Genomic DNA, 23605 nt, shown 5'->3' with positions numbered 1-23605 from the left:
AAAAAAAAAAAAAAATTAAAACCCAAGGAAAAAATGTTAGTGATATTAATGACAATGATGAGGGCTTTGAAAAGTGCTCAACCTAGAATGATACAATTACAAAACCTTTATTTTGAGTGTAATACTCTCCCATCTTAAGAGGAATCAATGATGGATTTGTATTAAAGATTAACATTATCTCCATCTACAGCAACTTTCCTTACTTTTTGTTTGTTGTCCTATGTCCTAACTACTTCAAAGTCAGCTCTCCTTTTTTATCCTCCAAGAGGAATACTAATGCAGGAAGCCAGGGACCCATTACCTCTTCTGTTTTTCTTTTTTCCCCTTCCCCACTTCCTCTTTTTAATTATCAATTAACGTGGGATTAGTATTTAATCATGATTTTCTACTTACACACCATTCACATCCTAGAACTTATGATGCCAATCTTTATTTCTTTTTTACTTTTCTTCCATTCTTGTCTGAAAGGAAAAAAGAAAATGAAATATGGGAGTGAACATTGAACAGTAGAGTTGATGATCTTCCTTGGGGAGGAGGGATCATGTCTACATTGATGGTGACCATGGGTTACAATCCATTGAAAATCCATCCATTTCAGAAAACTCTTTCAAACCACTAGAAACATGAGGAAGACAAGAAGTGATGCTCTGATTGTTCTTTTAGTTTCTTATTCTGATATGTGCATAAATGATATCACAGGTGAAAGGTCTCTCGTTTATCCTTTACTTCTCTTTCTCTTTTCTTGAATGGAAGAGAATGTAGGCCCCACAGGCATTACCATGCGTGTAATTATGATGATATATATGGAATTTTCATCCCTCTTGGCTGTTTGGATAGTGATATATAGTGTGATATATATCCTTCCAGATATTTCATCGTGTTTCTTAATGGAATATTGATTTCTGTATTTGATTCAAAATGTATTTTGGATCCAGAATTTACTTCGAGAATAGATGTCAAACACAACCTAAAATAATGAAAAAAAATATCAGCTGGGTTACATTATGTAAGAATAGAAGGATGTCTCATATGCATTCTCAGAATGGATTCTAAATCCAAAATTCATTCTGAAGCCATTATATATATATATATATATATTTTTTTTATTTCAGAATACGTTTTAAACCCAATATCCATTCCAAAATGCATAACAAACACAGCCATAAATTTCAATTCCCACATATCACCCTTTGAGCTCATCTCTGTTTCTTCGATGTTTTTCAGTAATTACGGAGGGAGAGAGAGAGAGAGAAAGAAACCTCTTCAATTATTGTTAGACCCTTGTTTGGAATTTCCTTGTACAAAAAATCAAGGCTTTCTATTGATCATGAGTCATGACAAGAATGCTTGATGCAACATTGCAGTCTCTTGTTGGTTATGAGATATCCTCACAAATCTGTGAGCCTCACATTCCAATTGTATCTCAGAAGCAAAATAATTATCCACCCTAGCTATTTTTGTGGTCCATGATCCTGTGACATGTTCTAGGACCATTTTGCAAACTCTCCTGTGTGGTTTAGCAAAACATTTTCTCAAATGTGCTATACTATGTTGTGTCCATACCTTTTTATATAGGCTCCATCATTTTGTATTTGGTAATTAATAATTCAATTTTAGAATTATTTTGATGGAATGTATTTCTAACATAGAAAATGTCGGAAATAAATAATTCATACTTATAGGAAGGGGAAAACATCACTATCTGGTCGCACACCCCTACGTTGAGACACATGGAGGCAAAAAGACTAGCCTGCCCCTAGTTGGATGCATGTGCACCTCCTCTAATTGGTCCCCATACTTGCATAGTAGCCACACGACTAGGTGTTGAAAATAGAAATAGGTCAGACTTACTTTTTTCTATTGTAATTGTTTTTTGGGTAATTTACAGCGCCACCCCCTGAAGAATGCCAATATTTGAGGGACACCCCCTCTCTTTCACCAAATTAGACTCGGACCCCTTGTCGTCAGTCACTGTTAAGTGTCGACTTAAAATGACCATTATACCCTTGCTATTGAAAAACTCATATTTTTACATTACAGTGAAGCCTTCAAATACAGAGAACCACAGATTTCAACCATAATTTGACGGATTTCCAACCAAGACCACCACAGACTGCAGATTCCGAACAGATTGAAGGAAAAAAAGGAGAAAAAACGCAACCTTCGATTATCTTCTCCGCCGGATCTCCATCGCCGGTTGCCTCTATAGATCTTGGACCTTTATTTCTTCTCCAGAAATTTATTTTTGTGATGAATATCTCAATTTTCAGTGATTGATGTAGCTTCCAAGGTAGTTTGTCTTTCATGGGTCCTCATCTACTGCAGCAAAATGAATCTATCAAAATAAAGAGAATAAATTTGCAAATAGGTGGAAAATATATCAAATATCAAAGCAGGATATGTGAGACTGCAAGTTCCGACAGATAATGGAACAACAACCTGGACTAAGACAAACTACAAATCCGAAAATCCCCATCTCAAGATCGTGATTCTCATGCCATTGTCAATCCTTGAGCCAATGCTTTGGCCATTCATGAAGTAGTTAATGATGAACCACTGGACCATCTTGAATGGGACATTCTTGACTCACTACAATAATGTAGTAGAGTAGGGATCGATGCGACATAAGAGATGAAATCAGAAAAGAAAAGAAAACAAAGAAACCTTGTAGCTTAGGGTTTCGCCATGCTCGTGAGTTGCAGACCTTCACTCTTCCTGACCTTGCATACGATTACGGTGCTCTTGAACCCTTGTTAGTGCGGAGATTATGAAATTGCATCACCAGAAGCATCATCAGACCTACATAACTAACTACAATAAGTCTCTCGAGCTGCTTGAGGAAGCGATGGCGAAAGGCGATTCGTCAACTGTGGTTGAGTTGCAGAGCGCCATCAAATTCAATGGCGGAGGTTTGATTTCCTGCCTTTCGGTCTTTTCGGTTTGGAAAATTATAATTTTTTCTTGTATGGATCTCTTGATTTAAGGGTTCGAATTTTCCTCCTCCGTTTAATTTTACTGAATTGATGGCATATTTAGTACACGGTGTTTGTCTTTGTGTGTCTCTATGTGTGGGAGATGTGAGTGAGGGTAATCGTTTTTAGTGACAGTAAATCTAGTCGGCAGAAGGAATTTTCTCATCCATACAGCTTAGCTAGTTGAAAAGCTTTAGATTTTTGTAACACGGTGGACTTCATCGCCGGTATTTTCTCATCCAACTCTCTTCCCTCTTCTCTCTCGCTCTCCCAAACTCGGCGACGGCTTTGGTCATGGCGGTCAGTAGTTGTGGCCGGATCTCCATCGCCAGTATTTGGATCGATGAGGCCGGATCTGTCGGTGGTGGATATGGAGCAGAGGCGGCGGCGGGACTCCTCTCTTCCCTCTTCTCTCTCGCTCTCCCAAACTCGGCGACGGCTTTGGGAGTTCCCTATTTTTAAGGGCAAAATGGTATTTAAGAAAATTTTGAATTGCTGATGTCAGCATTTTTTATATATTTTGTAACGATGACTGACGGCAAGGGGTCCGAGTCCAATTTGGTGAAAGAGAGGGGGTGTCCCTCTAATATTGGCATTCTTCAGGGGGTGGCGCTGTAAATTACCCAAAATAAAAACGAAGAGAAGGAGATGGGGTTTCGGCCATGGTAAAAGAGAAAAGAAGAGAGGAAGAAGAAGAAGAAGAAGAAGAAAAAGAAGAAGAGAAGGGAGCGAATTCTTCAAACAATGATTCTTAGAGTTACTCCTGGAAGAATTGGCACCAGTGATCAACCAATGGCCACTGCTTTTCAGCAAATAGTAACTACCACATCCCAATAGCTGTATCCAATGCAAGAGACTTCTGGCCCTTCTCTTTAGCCCAGCCAAAAGCAAAGTTGTATATCTCATGGAACTTTTGTTCATCTTTTTGTTCAGAATGCATATATCGTATCCTTTCACAAAGCTTCTCAAGTGAATCTACCCCCAGTGATTGCAATCCACCCATAAGCTCCCGCTTGGAAAATTCACACATTGTTGCAGCCTTCATATGCCAGGACAAAACCAACATGACAATATCTTGAGGATCCACCTGCAGGTCATTGCAAAGAAGAGTGATGCCATCAACCAAAATCATGTTAGTGTATGGATCTTTGTATCTATTGTAAAGCTCCTCAAGGTGTATAGAATCAGTAACTGTTTTAACCTGTGGCTGAGTGTAGAAAATATCAAAAGCCCCTTCAAAATGCCAATCACTGGCCTTTAAAGCCTGAAGTGCAACTTTTTCACTTGTCCCAGTGATTGCTATGAACTGCTGAACTTTGTCACGGTGACCTCTACTCAACTTATGCATTTTTCAGCTCGTACTCGAAGCAGATAAACCTTGATTAGCAGACCCCCCAAAAAATTTGTTTTCAAGGGAGGGGATTGAAGTGAGCGAGAGAGAATGGGTTTTCGATATTAACTGATCAGTCTTCTCCACTCTCTCTCTCTCTCTCTCTCTCTCTCTCTCTTTCACTCTTTGTTCTGATCATGAAATGGAAGATAACCAGCCATTAAAACAAACAAAATCACTCCACAAGACCAAATATGCACCTTCGCTGCATCATACCCCTTTCAAGCTAGAACTTCAGGGGCTACATACGCAGGTGTTTTTGGTGCGAACGGGTTGGAAGATGGTGTGGAGAAGGGACTGGTGGAAAGGGTTTTATGTTTGGATCGGCACTTCGAGAGGGGCTACCAGACTTTTCTGGTGAAGGTTCAGAATCAGAACCGGATTCTGTACCAGACTCGTCATCATCTTCATTGTCGGATGTATGGCTAGTGACAACAGATCGGGTAACCGGATTTTGAGCAGCCACGGGATTGGCAGTAGGCTTCTTGACTGGTGATTTTTGTCGGCGGAAGTCGGAGCTGTTGAAGAGGCTGTACTCCGGCATACCAGAGAGCATATCGGTGATGTTATGAGCAACTGAGAGGGAGACTGATGGAAGAGAGGAAGAAAAAGAAGAAGAAGAAGAAGAAAAAGGAGAAGAAGGGAGTGGAGAGGGGCGGCTGGAGAAGAAAGATGGAAGAGAGGAAGATGGGTGTTAGGTTAGGGCTGAGATCCTAATCTAAGATCTAAGGGTCTAGATTAAAAGAACAAAAAAACAATTTAAAGAAAAAACTAAACCAAATTAATCTACTTAAGTAAACATGTTAAATAAAAAAACCAATTAAACCTAATTAATCTAAAAGAATTAATTAAACCTAAATACCTTTAATCGGACCGAAATAAATTAATTCACATCTAATAAACCGTATTGAACCAAATTGAAACTAATTAAACATAATTAATCTAAATAAATCAATTATTAATAAATTAGGAACTAATATATTAATTAAAATAATTCTAAATCGCTATTGGGAGAAAAAAAAAAAATACCTTAACCCGGCTTTAATCAAGAAACAATGGGAGATAACCCTTGTGCTTCAAACCCGAAATTGAATCGAATCGGACTAGGTCTCCCGGCTCAAGGAAGGATTACACAAATTTTTTTTTACTTGGAGGGATTCTTTATTTAGAGAGAGAATTAGCAAAAACCTTCATGGGACCATATTCATTCTCTCAAATTTTTCTTCTCCCTTTTTTGGAAGAGAGGAAGGGTTATTCTTATAGCATTGGGACTTGGGACAATTCTCTTATATTTCCGATGTGGGACTAAAAAATTAGAGAGAATTGTCCAAAAATGCTTGCTTTTGAACAAAGTGGTTGGCGCCATGTGGCACCCTTTGGTTGCTCGGAATGGAATCTAATACCGAACTTTGTAGTCAACTTTCGGGGTTCATATCTTTCAAACCGTTTGTCGGAATTCGACGTGTAATATGTCGTTAGAAAGCTCAGTCCGAGCACTAACTAATGATGCGAGACACAATTATAGTCTCGATTGGAAACCTTTACGAAAATATGCATAAAGTAGGGACCCGGATCATATAATGAAAGAGATAATCGGACGTCGATTCGCATAGTTCTCGCATCAAAGTGTAATGTCCGACTTGAGGAGACAAACAATAATAATCCACAACATCAAATTCAAATTTTTGAAAACATTTTCTCTTGAAAGTTTATAGGAAAATATGGTCATTTTCTACTCTAAGTTTGAAAATTCTCCAAGTATAAAATGTCCAATATGTAATTCTTCATATTGTCATCATTGTCGAGGGGTGATAAAATTCGATGTCTACAAAAGCATCAACTGATCATTGTGGTTGATGCCATACTTGGCAAGAGAATGACGATTATCAAACAATGTTTCTTGATTGAACGAATAAGTTTGTCTCCCTTCTAAAGCACCCATGATGTTTTCCACCAAATTTTTGAAGCGAAGAAGAGACATGGTAGGGTCTACACCTTTCATACAAAAGGACATTCCTTCTTCTTGATTGACTTGATTGATTTGAACGTATATATCCATTGTTTCCTAAAAGCTTAATGTGACAAAGATAATCAATCAACACCAATAAATTTAAGACTCGTTGTAATAGCAAGCCAATAATTCTTAGAATTAATAATCAGTCAAAACTTATTCTAATATTATTTTTTTCCTTCAAAATATATTTGAAAACCCAAAACAGTAAGATGATGTGAAGTGAAAGGAGGTAAAACAATGAAAATTTGTTTCACATTATAATATAGTAATTTAAGATAACAAAAAAAAAAAAAAAAAACCAAAAGAAAGAAGACTTGTAATAGACAAGGGACAATTAAAAAAAACGAAAACATACTCGCAAGTACCAAGAACTATTAATAGCAAAACAACATGGGAACTAAGAAGCTGAAAGAAGAATATACTATTACCTACAAGTGAAAAAGAAGCAGAAAAGATGTTGAATAAACTCAAGAAGCTGATAGTGGTGTTTGCTACTTTGGGTTAAAATATTGCAATGCAAAACATGGGCTTTTTAATTACAAAAGTCATGCATTTGGAAAGTTTGTTATAACTTGTTAGTTGCATGTTATGTTCATTCCAAAGTGGTGATGGCATGAATTTCTCTTTGAAATAAATATAATATAATTCACTTCACTCACTCTTTGAAATAAATAAAATATATCCTTAATTTTCAATAAGAACATACATATTAACCACCCAATTTGTTAGTGGACCAGTAAGAACAAATCATTTGATTTTTCACTAACATGTTCGATTAATTTTTCCTATTCAACAAATTCTAGTTGTCACCCAATTGGTCAGTGGACCCATATTAATTAGCTGGCTATATCCAAATCGAATCAGAGTCTACATACTGTTAAGGGTGTCTATTAGTTCGATTTTGATTTGGTATCAATTTGATTCAAGATACAACATGTAGAAATTGAAAATGAAAGCTTATTTTTCAAACCAGTTTTGAATTGACTCGGTTTGGTTTTGATTTGATTTTTATTTAGTTCACTATATGGTTTTAACCCGTTTTGGACCCTATTTTGTGTATTGGACCAACTTTTTTACATCTTCAGCAATATAAAACCCCCTTATTTGTTAAGGCCATAATCCACCAAATTGTTTTCAAATATTAAAAAAGAAAAGAATTTAACATCCATATTGACTAAAATATGATTTCTTTGATTCCTTATTCGATTTGAAAATGAGTAATTCTGCTTGACAATTTCAATCATGAAATCGAAATAGATAAAAGATTCCATATTTTTAAACCAAAACCAAACCAATTTGTTTCGATTTTATACGGCCGATTTTTATTTCAGGTTCCAGTCCTAAATTGACATCCTGAGTGTTAGATGGGCAGGAACTTGGACGTCAACGTTCCCCAATTTTGAGTTAGATGTCTCTCCTATGGGACAACATTGTTTATTGATGTAAGAATAGCTTGCTCAGATCAGCTATATCTATTAAAAATCAACATGTCTTACTTTCTCGCCAAAGGCTACAAGTAATCAGTAACATTATATTGGCTTTAACCTTATACTTGCAGTGAGTGGAATTCTATGGTCATGGCCCAAAGCTGAAGGGAATTGATACAGTGAGTGAAACTCTATGATTAGAAATCGTGGATTGGGTAGTGTGTGACCGTTGAGCCAATGACCCTTTCCAACTCGAACCAGAGTCTGAGTCTCACGACTCTCACCACAGCACAAAAGCAGGTCCACGAGGTGGTTGCCTAGGCTTATACGAGGGAGTAGCAAAGGTTGGCCATAGGGTGAGCCACATGGATCAGTCAAAGAAAAAGGGTGTCAATTTGGGACAAGAACTATGAACCCTCTTAGAATTGTCTCGCTAAAACTTGGTACCATACCGTCCCATTAATAAACGGGATGGTACTGTTATTTGATTTTGGTACCGAATAATTAATGGGATGGGATAGTTCTGGGACAAGATTCCCAACGGTACCAGTACCAAAACACTGATTAGGTACCAGATGGAACCGAAATTGCCAGTATGTCTCAAAAGATATATTTCATGTTCTTGCATTCAAGTTTTATGGCTATAGTTTGATGTATTTGAGTGATATTTTCTCTTATAGAGATTTCAATTGATTTCAATTGTCAAATCATGTTGATTTAGATTAGTCCAAGGCTTGATTATTTATTTGTCGCACAAAAAAACTTTTTGAATTTCAGGTAGAAAGAGATTTCACTAACAAAAAAGCTTTTAGTTCAGTTACTATTCACTTGTTTGATGATAGCACTAATACTATATTATGGCTTGTTTATTTGGTAATCATTATTCGTACTTGTTATTTTTTTAGAACGTTACATGTGATTTTAGAGACTTTGAAGAAGTAAAACCATGAAATTCATCTTGGTTTTGTATTTTAATTTGCTTTCTAAAATAAGGGACACCTTAGATCTATGATAATGAAAAATCAACAAATCTAATAATGGCTCACATGATTATTATTATTATTTTTTTGATACCTAGGGTGTCCGGGATCAATCCGAGACGGAAACTCTCATGTGGTGACCCCAAGAAGTTAGGTGCAGCAGTGAAGGTTTGATCGTTGGACCTCCCTTCCTGAGGCGCAGTACCATGTCCCCTCCAAGCCAACTGCACTAACCGCTTACACATGATTATTATTAGGTCTGTATTTATAATTGGGTTAGGTAATGGGGTCGAATGGTTGATTACATGTAAAGGGGTAAAATTGCAATTATATGGGATCACATCATTTTCTAAACATCCAATGATTATAAATTTTAAATCACCCTTTCACAATACAAACATATCGGGCATGCTAATCTACTTTCAAGTGTGGGCGTGAAATAATCTTTTGCCAAAGAACAATTTCACTAGAATTTGAAGAAAAGGAAGAATGAAAAGCAATTTTGCAGTTTGCACCACATACCATTTGTCTTCATTTATGACTAATGTTCTTCTATTACTACTATATATATAAAAAAATTACACGACATCAAATTTTGTTTTCTCTGTGTGCTGAAAAGAAACAAAGATTGATTAAGGAAAAGAAAAACCATATTTACATCAATAGTGGTATCCTAAGTTTTGGTCTAATTCTTCTTCTGATGATCAATTCAACCTTTGATTAAAAAAAAAAAAGTGTCTTAATTATATTTCATCTCTTCAACAAGTTTATATTTACATCAATACTGGTAGTGTATCCTTTTGTCTCTGAATCCTGGCCATCTGTGTCAACCTTTGAGCAAGAGATGCAACAGAACTGAGCCTAGTTTTTTTTAAAACCCCCGGCCCAGTTCAATCCTAAGTTCACACAACTCAACTCAAGCCTTGCCCAACCCTGAGATGGAAAATATCATCTCAGGTCCAACCTTGGCCGAGATTACTTCAACCTACTTTTATTGCAAAGAGATTCATGAACTGATGATCCTCTTTCATCCCACAAAATCCATCCAATTGAAGACTATTGAGGAACTTTTTTTGTTGTTATATATTGTTTTAAAACGGATAGAAAGCAATCTGATATTAAAAGATTTATCCATCCACCACAAAGTGATTGACTGGTGAATTATTTATGCAAGTTCTGTAATCACATCTATATCTCATAAGCGGATCTGATATTAATGTAGAGATGCTAGCCAACTAATTTACTCTATGTTCATAAGCTGCTCGCTCCATCAATCACACATCAATAGTGCAGCAACCTCTCCATTCAATAGGAACTCGATCCATTCCCGCTTATAGCATAAGATTAGATTTAACATGGTAGCTTTGTTGAGGTTCTTCCTTGCATCTACTTAAAAGCGATGAAGATTAGATTCACATCACTGGTATCTCCATAAATAACCTCACATTCTCGTACCCAAATTAAGGTTTATTGTCCATCTCTTCCTTTGTCCTAAAATAAATATACCTAATATATATGCAACCTAGTCCAAGGTTTGAGTTCAGAGATGACTTGAGATGTTAAAAGTTAAACCTTCAAAGTGTCAAGATGACTAACCTATTTCATGTTGAAGTATCTAACCTAAAAGGTTAAGCATCTTACATGTTGCCCCTCTCATGGATTGCAATACACGTAGCATAGGAGGTCCTTCTTTTGGATGGCCTACACAATTGTTGAGTTTGGTGGCTCTATTAATATCATGTTGAAGTGTCAAACCCCAAAGCTTAAGTTGTTAGGTGAAAGAAACCCAATTAGTATATGATGCTATCCACGAATCCTAGAGTTTTCCAAACACTTTGTTGCGCCTATCACTCTTCAACAATGACAGGAGCTGCTATGTGTAAGGTGGAGGAGAAATATTCCTTCAGAACATAAATTAAACTACATAACAAGATGCAGTAAAACCGGAATTATAATGCCATAAAATAATTGTAGGGATAAAAGATTGTTCTTTTTGAAATAAAGATAAAAAGATAAGGAAAAAGTTTTCCTAAACCCATGGTGGACGGATCATCCACCACCTAGGGTTCACAAGTTCCCTATAGTGTTTTAGTACTTTCCCAAAATACCTTCTCAATACACAATGCGGATCTCAAGCCCCCGGTGAATGGGAATGTGAGCATAGAAAAACTTGATCCAAAAGATATGAAAATTAAACAATCTGATTACATAACAAGTAAGGAAGACATAATAAAGAATAAATTAGAAAAGTAAATGCAAAAGAAGATCAAATTAATAAACTAGGTAGGAGAAATAAATTTATCATCCAACTAAAATACATAGAAAGATTGCAATCTATGTTCAAATAAATTAAGAGAATCGAGTAATAAGTAAGAAAAAGAAACAAAATTAATATGGGTTGGGACTAAGCCAAATTGGTGAGGGACGAACTGTTCCCATGGGATGATGTCCTCTGTAAGAATGTCCTTGTAATGGAATCATCAATGGCTCAATGTGTTCTTCTTTCAAGTTGAATACACCCATGTCGAATTCATCTATTTCTAAATTCCATTCATGGTTCGAGTTGAAACCACCACCGCCGAAATGATGATGAGTGAAATAGATGCAATTCCCTCTACAGCATCCAGGAGGGAAATCATACGCTGAAAGAGAAAAAGCAGAATTCAATCCCAAAAACAACATCCTCTCGCCCAAGTTCTTTGTCTGCTCCCAAGTTGAAGAATTCTTGTTGTCATCGCTACTACTGTTTCCTAGACACAACTTATAGACATTGAAGCCAACTGTTTTAAAACAATTGAGATCATTGCTTCCATCCAGACTAGGTTTTGGCAGTGGCATTAATACTTCTTCCCTCTCAACTATTAGCAAGTCACCACACGACTCTACCAGATAAGGAGATCCCCATCTACAATGCTTAGGTCGTCCCAATCTAGAATGACATACCTTGGGAGGTTTTAGGGTTTCTACAAGCTTTGGATGAATAGGATACCTACCACACATGTACATGTGAAAGACTAAGATATCATAGTTCATCACGCTCTCATTATTGTTTATGCTACACAATTGTCTTAAGGCATAGAGATGGTCTCTGTAGAATAAGATATCAATGAATGGATGATCTGAGCCAAAACTAGCCCATGCCTTGTCTCCAGGTCTAGAGAAGACCAATTTATTTGGGATTGCAAATATGGCTATGGCCACAACGTCAGAAGATTGAAATTGACAAGAAGAAGAGGGGCTTGATGATAAGACAACTTTTCTCACCCTTGAGCGGTTTAACTGAGTTAAAGTTCTAATGCGTCTGCATTCTTCACCAACTCTGTAAGGTTGGTACTCTACATCAAGAAACAGGGAGGTGGGTGGAAGGGGGAGTTGGGCCTTGGTAAAAGGATTGATGAGATACATGGAACCGGGAGGAGTATTTTCATCTACCATAACCAGCCAACCATGAGAGGATCCAAGACAGTGCATGCTTAAAAACTCCTTACTTTGAAGAAGACCACGGGGATGATAAATCTTACTATTCTCAGGTATGCTCAATAATCCAACATTACTGGTATCACTATTATCCTCCTCATCCTCCTCCTGATCACAATGTAGCAACACAAAGGGGAAAAATTGGCGCTGCCGCTGCCGGGATGGGTGGTGATGGTGGTTGATGTGAGTTTTTGAAAGTGAAGATTTCCGCCGCCATGAGACACACACACTGCGAAATCGAATATAATCAACATATAGACTGATACTCTCACATATCATAGCAACCAACTCCTCTGAAAGCTCTGACCACTTGTTGGCCTTCTGAGTTTGAGCTGCCATTACCATATCTCCAGAGTCCACTACACAAAAACAAACCAAGAAAAAGGGAAGAGAAGATTAATGGGAAATAATAAGATTTCATAACCCTGAACAAGAGAGAGTACCTATGATTAGGCTTTAATCGCCGGCGAAGAAGTAACTAGGGGAACAGCCGTCGGAGAAGAAAAATTACACAAGAACCCTAAGTTTTACCCAAGAAGATAAACCATTCGAATCTCCCTCATCACTTCATATCTGAGTTGGTTCCGTCCTTTTCTCTCTCTCTCTCTCTCACTTTGGTGTCTCACCAATCACCATCCTTCTACTTAATTATCACCATAAAAAGTGGTTCCAATACAACGGAACCTGATTCTTGAACCCTCCTCCCACCCTGTTTCCTTAGATCTTATCATCAAAGGTTTAGGAAGGGCTGAAGTGGAATTTCTCTTCCTCAGAAAGCCAAAACGGCCGTTTAAAATCAAATCGATCTGTATCGAAACAATTTGGTTTGATTTTGGTTTCAAAATCTGAATTCTTTCCTCAGATTGGTTAAACTGAATCAAACTAAATTACATATATTTGGATTGAATAGAATTAAACTATGCATAAGTCTTTTGATGTTGGAGGCACCGTTCGAGTCAGCTGATGCTGGGTTTGAGTCGACATGCTTTACTATCGTTCATTGATCCTGCGGAAGCATTGCTTGCCATATAGCAACTTCGTCTTAGGGGGCTATGATCATTACCATGGGTGATAAGTTTTATTATTATTTTTTTTATGGCAAAAAATTATGTGAGTACAAGCCCTTTACCCTCATCCAATGGTTTGATAGTGCATCATGCATGATGCATGGCTGTGTTTAGAAACTCTCTTTTTTTAATGGAGAAGAAGAAAGCTACATGGTTGTGTGGCCCCTACATGAGCACGGTGGCCAATGAGGAGAACACTTAGAGGGGCATCAATAAAGGATGTGTTATTTATATTTCATAGGGGTGGAGCTATCATTTCACCCCTCTATGTCTAGGTGCAAAGGCCTCAAGACTAGATGGCATTTATTTCCTCTTTTAAATGTTTTCAAAAAAATTTGATCGGTTATAATCCTTACAAATAAGGGTTTTTTTTTTTTTTTTTAAATTGAAAATGTAAAAGTTCACCCAATTACCTAAATGGATCAAATTGAATACAGACTAGGTCAAAATCAAACTAAATCCAAAACCAAATCGAATACATTCATTTTTGGTTCGAAAACCAGTTCATATTGGATTTCAATCTCCACAAATTTGTATCTCGAACTGTAAACTATAACCAAACAGAATAATCGAAACCCAACCAATTGGCATCAATATTACTCTGCCAACCTTTTGTTCCTCCAGAAAAGCATTCGTTAGAGATTTTTTTAAAATTTAAACCACCAGAAATCTGCTAATCCTAGATGGTTGGGGTGTCAATCGGTCAAGCTCGGTCGAATACACTGTAGCCCCATACACTGTCAAGGTATCCTAAGCTTGTAGAAACCCTAAAACCTCCCAAGGTGATGGCATGAATTTCTCTTTGAAATAAATATAATAAAATTCACTTCACTCACTCTTTGAAATAAATAAAATATATCCTTAATTTTCAATAAGGACATACATATTAACCACCCAATTTGTTAGTGGACCAGTAAGAACAAATCATTTGATTTTTCACTAACATGTTCGATTAATTTTTCCTATTCAACAAATTCTAGTTGTCACCCAATTGGTCAGTGGACCCATATTAATTAGCTGGCTATATCCAAATCGAATCATAGTCTACATACTGTTAAGGGTGTCTATTAGTTCGATTTTGATTTGGTATCAATTCGATTCAAGATACAACATGTAGAAATTGAAAATGAAAGCTTATTTTTCAAACCAGTTTTGAATTGACTCGGTTTGGTTTTGATTTGATTTTTATTCAGTTCACCATATGGTTTTAACCCGTTTTGGACCCTATTTTGTGTATTGGACCAACTTTTTTACATCTTCAGCAATATAAAACCCCCTTATTTGTTAAGGCCATAATCCACCAAATTGTTTTCAAATATTAAAAAGGAAAAGAATTTAACATCCATATTGACTAAAATATGATTTCTTTGATTCCTTATTCGATTTGAAAATGAGTAATTCTGCTTGACAATTTCAATCATGAAATCGAAATCGATAAAAGATTCCATATTTTTAAACCAAAACCAAACCAATTTGTTTTGATTTTATACGGCCGATTTTTATTTCAGGTTCCAGTTCTAAATTGACATCCTGAGTGTTGGATGGGCAGGAACTTGGACGTCAACGTTCCCCAATTTTGAGTTAGATGTCTCTCCTGTGGGACAACATTGTTTATTGATGTAAGAATAGCTTGCTCAGATCAGCTATATCTATTAAAAATCAACATGTCTTACTTTCTCGCCAAAGGCTACAAGTAATCAGTAACATTATATTGGCTTTAACCTTATACTTGCAGTGAGTGGAATTCTATGGTCATGGCCCAAAGCTGAAGGGAATTGATACAGTGAGTGCAACTCTATGATTAGAAATCGTGGATTGGGTAGTGTGTGATTGTTGAGCCAATGACCCTTTCCAACTCGAACCAGAGTCTGAGTCTCACGACTCTCACCACAGCACAAAAGCAGGTCCACGAGGTGGTTGCCTTGGCTTATACGAGGGAGTAGCAAAGGTTGGCCATAGGAGAATATTAATTTTCTTTTTGACGTATCTTGTTTGATGATGTGTCCTTTTTTTTTTTTTATTTTGGTTAACCCAAGGTGTTCGGGCCAGCTTATGCGTATCTTGACATATCTTGTTTAATGATGTGTCCTAAAGTTGTATGTATAAAAAAGATTGGGACAAAAAGAATCAAGATCAGTAGAGTCTATAGCACATCACTGTGCGAGAAGAAGAAGAAAGGAAGAACGAAGGGTACCTTTCAGATTTCTAGAAAGGATTAAGTTTTTCTTCACCTATGGAGAAGTAAGAATCCCTTCACCACTAGTGAAGTGACTTTGTGATTGGCCTCCTATGTCTATAATCAACTCTTACCCCATGTCGCATATGAAATAAATTTGAACAGCAACTCACAATTGAGTAATAGACTACACCTATGAAGAAGATTTAGTAACAACACGTTGGAACCTTATTGAGATTGTGCTAGAATTTCCTACCATTAAGCCAGACCACTTGGACTACTTTTGGTACGTATTTTAAATTGATAATGCATTCCAAGAAATCATATCAAATGTAGCCTTAATTCCAATAAATCCACTATACAATTCCAAACGCTTTCAAAGTAGTTGCATAATTTAACCATGACTTAGAGTTGAGATCCTCAAGTGTTGGGGTGACCGGGACCAGCAAATGTTGAGGTCAAAAAGATGAGATGATAGATATATGTTAAATAAATAATGGGTCAATATATTCAAAATACTGGGTGGAAGACATGTTTGGTATATCTTTTTGGAATGCATTAATGAGACACTTCGACACCCTACAACTTATGTTCAATGCTTTGTGGTAAATCAAGCACAATAAATAACAACAATAACTAAGCATTTTCCCAACTGAATGGGGTGAGCCACATGGATCAGTCAAAGAAAAGGGTGTCAATTTGGGACAAGAACTATGAACCCTCTTAGAATTGTCTCGCTAAAACTTGGTACCATACCGTCCCATTAATAAACGGGATGGTACTGTGATTTGATTTTGGTACCGAATAATTAATGGGATGGGATGGTTCTGGGACAAGATTCCCAACGGTACCAGTACCAAAACACTGATTAGGTACCAGATGAAACCGAAATTGCCAGTATGTCTCAAAAGATATATTTCATGTTCTTACATTCAAGTTTTATGGCTATAGTTTGATGTATTTGAGTGATATTTTCTCTTATAGAGGTTACAATTGATTCCAATTGTCAAATCATGTTGATTTAGATTAGTCCAAGGCTTGATTATTTATTTGTCGGACAAAAAAACATTTTGAATGTCAGGTAGAAAGAGATTTCACTTTGATGTATTTGAGTGATATTTTCTCTTATAGAGGTTTCAATTGATTCCAATTGTCAAATCATGTTGATTTAGATTAGTCCAAGGCTTGATTATTTATTTGTCGCACAAAAAAACTTTTTGAATTTAAGGTGGAAAGAGATTTCACTAACAGAAAAGCTTTTAGTTCAATTACTGTACACTTGTTTGGTGATAGCACTAATACTATATTATAGCTTGTTTATTTGGTAATCATTATTCGTACTTGTTATTTTTTTAGAAGGTTACATGTGATTTTAGAGAGTTTGAAGAAGTAAAACCATGAAATTCATCTTGGTTTTGTATTTTAATTTGCTTTCTAAAATAAGGGACACCTTAGATCTATGATAATGAAAAATCAACAAATCTAATAATGGTTCACATGATTATTTATTTATTTATTTTTTGATACCCAGGGTGTCCGGGGTCAATCCGAGACGGAAACTCTTATGTGGTGACCCCAAGAAGTTAGGTGCAGCGGCGAAGGTTTGATCGCTAGACCTCCCTTCCTGAGGCGTAGTACCATGTCCCCTCCAAACCAACTGCGCTAACCGCTTATACATGATTATTATTAGGTCTGTCTTTATAATTGGGTTAGGTAATGGGGTCGAATGGTCGATTACATGTAAAGGGGTAAAATTGCAATTATATGGGATCACATCATTTTCTAAACATCCAATGACTATAAATTTTAAATCACCCTTTCACAATACAAACATATCGGGCATGCTGATCTACTTTCAAGTGTGGGCGTGAAAGAATCTTTTGCCAAAGAACAATTTCACTAGAATTTGAAGAAAAGGAAGAATGAAAAGCAATTTTGCAGTTTGCACCACATACCATTTGTCTTCATTTATGACTAATGTTCTTCTATTACTACTATATATAAAAAAATTACACGACATCAAATTTTGTTTTCTGTGTGTGCTGAAAAGAAACAAAGATTAATTAAGGAAAAGAAAAACCATATTTACATCAATAGTGGTATCCTAAGTTTTGGTCTAATTCTTCTTCTGATGATCAATTCAACCTTTGATTAAAAAAAAATATTGTCTTAATTATATTTCATCTCTTCAACAAGTTTATATTTACATCAATACTGGTAGTGTATCCTTTTGTCTCTGAATCCTGGCCATCTGTGTCAACCTTTAGCTAGAGATGCAACAGAACTGAGCCTAGTTTTTTTTAAAACCCCCAGCCCAGTTCAATCCTAAGTTCACACAACTCAGCTCAAGCCTTGCCCAACCCTGAGATGGAAAATATCATCTCAGGTCCAACCTTGGCCGAGATTACTTCAACCTACTTTTATTGCAAAGAGATTCATGAACTGATGATCCTCTTTCATCCCACAAAATCCATGCCAATTGAAGACTATTGAGGAACTTTTTTTGTTGTTATATATTGTTTTAAAACGGATAGAAAGCAATCTGATATTAAAAGATTTATCCATCCACCACAAAGTGATTGACTGGTGAATTATTTATGCAAGTTCTGTAATCACATCTATATCTCATAAGCGGATCTGATATTAATGTAGAGATGCTAGCCAACTAATTTACTCTATGTTCATAATCTGCTCGCTCCATCAATCACACATCAATAGAGCAGCAACCTCTCCATTCAATAGGAACTCGATCCATTCCCGCTTATAGCATAAGATTAGATTTAACATGGTAGCTTTGTTGAGGTTCTTCCTTGCATCTACTTAAAAGCAAGGAAGATTAGATTCACATCACTGGTATCTCCATAAATAACCTCACATTCTTGTACCTAAATTAAGGTTTATTGTCCGTCTCTTCCTTTGCCCTAAAATAAATATACCAATATATATGCAACCTAGTCCAAGGTTTGAGTTCAGAGATGACTTGAGATGTTAAAAGTTAAACCTTCAAAGTGTCAAGATGACTAACCTATTTCATGTTGAAGTATCTAACCTAAAAGGTTAAGCATCTTGCATGTTGCCCCTCTCATGGATTGCAATACACGTAGCATAGGAGGTCCTTTTGGATGGCCTACACAATTGTTGAGTTTGGTGGCTCTATTAATATCATGTTGAAGTGTCAAACCCCAAAGCTTAAGTTGTTAGGTGAAAGAAACCCAATTAGTATATGATGCTATCCACGAATCCTAGAGTTTTCCAAACACTTTGTTGCGCCTATCACACTCTTCAACAATGACAGGAGCTGCTATGTGTAAGGTGGAGGAGAAATATTCCTTCAGAACATAAATTAAACTACATAACAAGATGCAGTAAAACCGGAATTATAATGCCATAAAATAATTGTAGGGATAAAAGATTGTTCTTTTTGAAATAAGATAAAAAGATAAGGAAAAAGTTTTCCTAAATCCATGGTGGACGGATCATCCACCACCTAGGGTTCACAAGTTCCCTATAGTGTTTTAGTACTTTCCCAAAATACCTTCTCAATACACAATGCGGATCTCAAGCCCCCGGTGAATGGGAATGTGAGCATAGAAAAACTTGATCCAAAAGATATGAAAATTAAACAATCTGATCACATAACAAGTAAGGAAGACATAATAAAGAATAAATTAGAAAAGTAAATGCAAAAGAAGATCAAATTAATAAACTAGGTAGGAGAAATAAATTTATCATCCAACTAAAATACTTAGAAAGATTGCAATCAATGTTCAAATAAATTAAGAGACTCAAGTAACAAGTAAGAAAAGAAGCAAAATTAATATGGGTTGGGAGTAAGCCAAATTGGTGAGGGACGAACTGTTCCCATGGGATGATGTCCTCTGTAAGAATGTCCTTGTAATGGAATCATCAATGGCTCAATGTGTTCTTCTTTCAAGTTGAATACACCCATGTCGAATTCATCTATTTCTAAATCCCATTCATGGTTCGAGTTGAAACCACCACCGCCGAAATGATGATGAGTGAAATAGATGCAATTCCCTCTACAGCATCCAGGAGGGAAATCATACGTTGAAAGAGAAAAAGCAGAATTCAATCCCAAAAACAACATCCTCTCGCCCAAGTTCTTTGTCTGCTCCCAAGTTGAAGAATTCTTGTTGTCATCGCTACTACTGTTTCCTAGACACAACTTATAGACATTGAAGCCAATTGTTTTAAAACAATTGAGATCATTGCTTCCATCCAGACTAGGTTTTGGCAGTGGCATTAATACTTCTTCCCTCTCAACTATTAGCAAGTCACCACACGACTCTACCAGATAAGGAGATCCCCATCTACAATGCTTAGGTCGTCCCAATCTAGAATGACATACCTTGGGAGGTTTTAGGGTTTCTACAAGCTTTGGATGAATAGGATACCTACCACACATGTACATGTGAAAGACTAAGATATCATAGTTCATCACGCTCTCATTATTGTTTATGCTACACAATTGTCTTAAGGCATAGAGATGGTCTCTGTAGAATAAGATATCAATGAATGGATGATCTGAGCCAAAACTAGCCCATGCCTTGTCTCCAGGTCTAGAGAAGACCAATTTATCTGGGATTGCAAATATGGCTATGGCCACAACGTCAGAAGATTGAAATTGACAAGAAGAAGAGGGGCTTGATGATAAGACAACTTTTCTCACCCTTGAGCGGTTTAACTGAGTTAAAGTTCTAATGCGTCTGCATTCTTCACCAACTCTGTAAGGTTGGTACTCTACATCAAGAAACAGGGAGGTGGGTGGAAGGGGGAGTTGGGCCTTGGTAAAAGGATTGATGAGATACATGGAACCGGGAGGAGTATTTTCATCTACCATAACCAGCCAACCATGAGAGGATCCAAGACAGTGCATGCTTAAAAACTCCTTACTTTGAAGAAGACCACGGGGATGATAAATCTTACTATTCTCAGGTATGCTCAATAATCCAACATTACTGGTATCACTATTATCCTCCTCATCCTCCTCCTGATCACAATGTAGCAACACAAAGGGGAAAAATTGGCGCTGCCGCTGCCGGGATGGGTGGTGATGGTGGTTGATGTGAGTTTTTGAAAGTGAAGATTTCCGCCGCCATGAGACACACACACTGCGAAATCGAATATAATCAACATATAGACTGATACTCTCACATATCATAGCAACCAACTCCTCTGAAAGCTCTGCCCACTTGTTGGCCTTCTGAGTTTGAGCTCCCATTACCATATCTCCAGAGTCCACTACACAAAAACAAACCAAGAAAAAGGGAAGAGAAGATTAATGGGAAATAATAAGATTTCATAACCCTGAACAAGAGAGTGTACCTATGATTAGGCTTTAATCGCCTGCGAAGAAGTAACTAGGGGAACAGCCGTCGGAGAAGAAAAATTACACGAGAACCCTAAGTTTTACCCAAGAAGATAAATCATTCGAATCTCTCTCATCACTTCATATCTGAGTTGGTTCCGTCCTTTTCTCTCTCTCTCTCTCACTGTGGTGTCTCACCATCCTTCTACTTAATTATCACCATAAAAAGTGGTTCCAATACAACGGAACCTGATTCTTGAAACCTCCTCCCACCCTGTTTCCTTCGATCTTATCATCAAAGGTTTAGGAAGGGCTGAAGTGGAATTTCTCTTCCTCAGAAAGCCAAAACGGCCGTTTAAAATCAAATCGATCTGAATCGAAACAATTTGGTTTGATTTTGGTTTCAAAATCTGAATTCTTTTCTCAGATTGGTTAAACTGAATCAAACTAAATTACATATATTTGGATTGAATAGAATTAAACTATGCATAAGTCTTTTGATGCTGGAGGCACCGTTCGAGTCAGTTGATGCTGGGTTTGAGTCGACATGCTTTACTATCGTTCATTGATCCTGTGAAAGCATTGCTTGCCATATAGCAACTTCGTCTTAGGGGGCTATGATCATTACCATGGGTGATAAGTTTTATTAATTTTTTTTTATGGCAAAAAATAATGTGAGTACAAGCCCTTTACCCTCATCCAATGGTTTGATAGTGCATCATGCATGATGCATGGCTGTGTTCAGAAACTCTCTTTTTTTAATGGAGAAGAAGAAAGCTACATGGTTGTGTGGCCCCTACATGAGCACGGTGGCCAATGAGGAGAACACTTAGAGGGGCATCAATAAAGGATGTGTTATTTATATTTCATAGGGGTGGAGCTATCATTTCACCTTTCTATGTCTAGGTCCAAAGGCCTCAAGACTAGATGACATTTATTTCCTCTTTTAAATGTTTTCAAAAAAATTTGATCGGCTATAATCCTTACAAATAAGGGTTTTTTTTTTTTTTTTTCAATTGAAAATGTAAAAGTTCACCCAATTACCTAAATGGATCAAATTGAATACAGACTAGGTCAAAATCAAACTAAATCCAAAACCAAATCGAATACATTCAGTTTTGGTTTGAAAACCAGTTCCTATTGGATTTCAATCTCCACAAATTTGTATCTCGAACTGTAAAATATAACCAAATAGAATAATCGAAACCCAACCAATTGGCATCAATATTACTCTGCCAACCTTTTGTTCCTCCAGAAAAGCATTCGTTAGAGATTTTTTTAAAATTTAAACCACCAGAAATCTGCTAATCCCTAGATGGTAGGGGTGTCAATCGGTCAAGCTCAGTCGAGCCTATTCGGTCTTAGTGGGCCTCTTGGCTTGCACTGTAAACTGTTATTTTAGAAACTTAGTTTGGCTAGGTCAGGTTTTGTACTTTAATCAGGCTAATCAGGCCTTTGTTGGGCCTTATATGGGCTAATGCATTATTAATTCCTTAAACAAGCTTTAATCGTCTTAGATTTTGAAAATATCCCTATAAACGATCGGGCTAGTAGGTCAGGTCAAGTCGGGCTTGTAAACGTGTCGAATCAATCGGACGCCCATCGGGTTTACACCATGCACTATGTACCTATTACCTATTTATAACATCTCAAACTCAAACCCAACATGTTTATTAATTAGTCCAGTCCAAGTCAGACCATAAATATGTCAAACTCAATCAGGCTATCAAGTCGGGCTTAGAATTGACAGCCCTACTAGATAGAATAAGTAGGAACTTTATTGGCTTATGCCATTTGGGATGGTCAGGACAAAGTTTTTATTTGCATTTAGCATCTTATATTTTTTATGCCTTTCTTTTTTTTCTGTTAACATATGTTTATTGCCTTCAATAAATGGTCTTAATTTCACCACAATTAACTTGGCGTGACCTTTATTTAACTGATTGAGGTTCATGCGCTCGTACCTCCCTCCAAAGTCCAAAGTCCAAAGTCCAATCTCCAATCTCCAATCTCCAATCTCCCACCTTTATTGCCTCCATTTTATTCATTTATTCCCTATCAAGTTCTTGAAAGTTCATGAAATCAGTTATGTGGATACAGCGACTGCTTCCCTTCCAGGAACAAAAGGATCTGATGTTATCATTCCCTCAGGAGTGATCAAATATGAAGGATTTCAAGGATACATAGTCTGAAGTCTTTATATGAATCTCTCTCGAAAATAGAATAAATTCAATCATTCAAGAGCATATATATTATGTTGTAGAGAGTGATAATAAAATCTGTGGGTGTGTAAGTGGTTCTGCAGCGTGTAGAACTCCTAGAACCCATAGATCTGTAACAAATAAATCACCTATCCATCTCTACAACATAACAGCATATCTGTCTATAGTGATTTGATTTCTTATATTTTCGAGATAGATCCATAGAATGATTCCATCAGATCCTTTGAACCTGAAAGGGAAAAAACGAATCTGAATCTGATTGATGATGTCCAGAGGGAAAACAGCATGATAAGTCCACTTGTGGGCATCTGAAATGCTGTATAAGTCCAGAGTATTTGCTCATAAACAAGGTTCTGTAATTGATAATGCCATTACCATTGTCAATAACCCGTAAATTTTCCATCCTCCCATTAGGAGAAATTATATTTGGCTACTTGCTCATTATAATCCCTATTTTCACCATGGATGAAGGGAAACTCTATCTCATTGTGGTTGTATCTTTTACCTTAGTTGTTGGAGCAGGTGGGCAAGGACCAATCACAGCCATCTCT

The 23605-nt window shown here is 36.8% G+C and overlaps 3 protein-coding genes and 1 long non-coding RNA gene across 4 annotated transcripts; all 4 read right to left on the bottom strand.

The window, feature by feature from the left end:
- Positions 1-2149: 2149 nt before the first annotated feature.
- LOC122060128 lies at positions 2150-3545 on the bottom strand. The gene is made up of 2 exons (XR_006134263.1): positions 2665-3545; positions 2150-2319 (listed from the first exon to the last, which is right to left on the bottom strand). It is a non-coding gene; the product is annotated as an uncharacterized LOC122060128 (long non-coding RNA).
- Positions 3546-3723: 178 nt separating this feature from the next.
- On the bottom strand, positions 3724-5026 carry LOC122060127 (DCN1-like protein 1). Its single transcript, XM_042623309.1, has 2 exons — positions 4174-5026; positions 3724-4059 (listed from the first exon to the last, which is right to left on the bottom strand). Exons 1-2 carry the CDS (start codon positions 4318-4320, stop codon positions 3793-3795), a joined length of 414 nt encoding a protein of 137 aa, XP_042479243.1. The 5' UTR covers positions 4321-5026; the 3' UTR covers positions 3724-3792.
- Positions 5027-11037: 6011 nt separating this feature from the next.
- On the bottom strand, positions 11038-12882 carry LOC122060126 (probable F-box protein At1g65740). The gene is made up of 2 exons (XM_042623308.1): positions 12704-12882; positions 11038-12619 (listed from the first exon to the last, which is right to left on the bottom strand). Exon 2 carries the CDS (start codon positions 12603-12605, stop codon positions 11172-11174), a length of 1434 nt encoding a protein of 477 aa, XP_042479242.1. The 5' UTR covers positions 12606-12619; positions 12704-12882; the 3' UTR covers positions 11038-11171.
- A 6271-nt stretch (positions 12883-19153) lies between these two features.
- LOC122060125 lies at positions 19154-21039 on the bottom strand. Its single transcript, XM_042623307.1, has 2 exons — positions 20850-21039; positions 19154-20765 (listed from the first exon to the last, which is right to left on the bottom strand). The coding sequence occupies exon 2, from the start codon at positions 20749-20751 to the stop codon at positions 19318-19320; it is 1434 nt and encodes a 477-aa protein (XP_042479241.1). The 5' UTR covers positions 20752-20765; positions 20850-21039; the 3' UTR covers positions 19154-19317.
- Between the last annotated feature and the right edge of the window lie 2566 nt (positions 21040-23605).

The sequence above is a fragment of the Macadamia integrifolia genome, chromosome 13 (genome assembly GCF_013358625.1).
Source record: "Macadamia integrifolia cultivar HAES 741 chromosome 13, SCU_Mint_v3, whole genome shotgun sequence".
Classification (NCBI taxonomy): domain Eukaryota; kingdom Viridiplantae; phylum Streptophyta; class Magnoliopsida; order Proteales; family Proteaceae; genus Macadamia; species Macadamia integrifolia.
The sequence above is the reverse complement of the archived record's forward strand: the minus strand, read 5'-3'. Positions and strand labels throughout refer to the sequence as shown.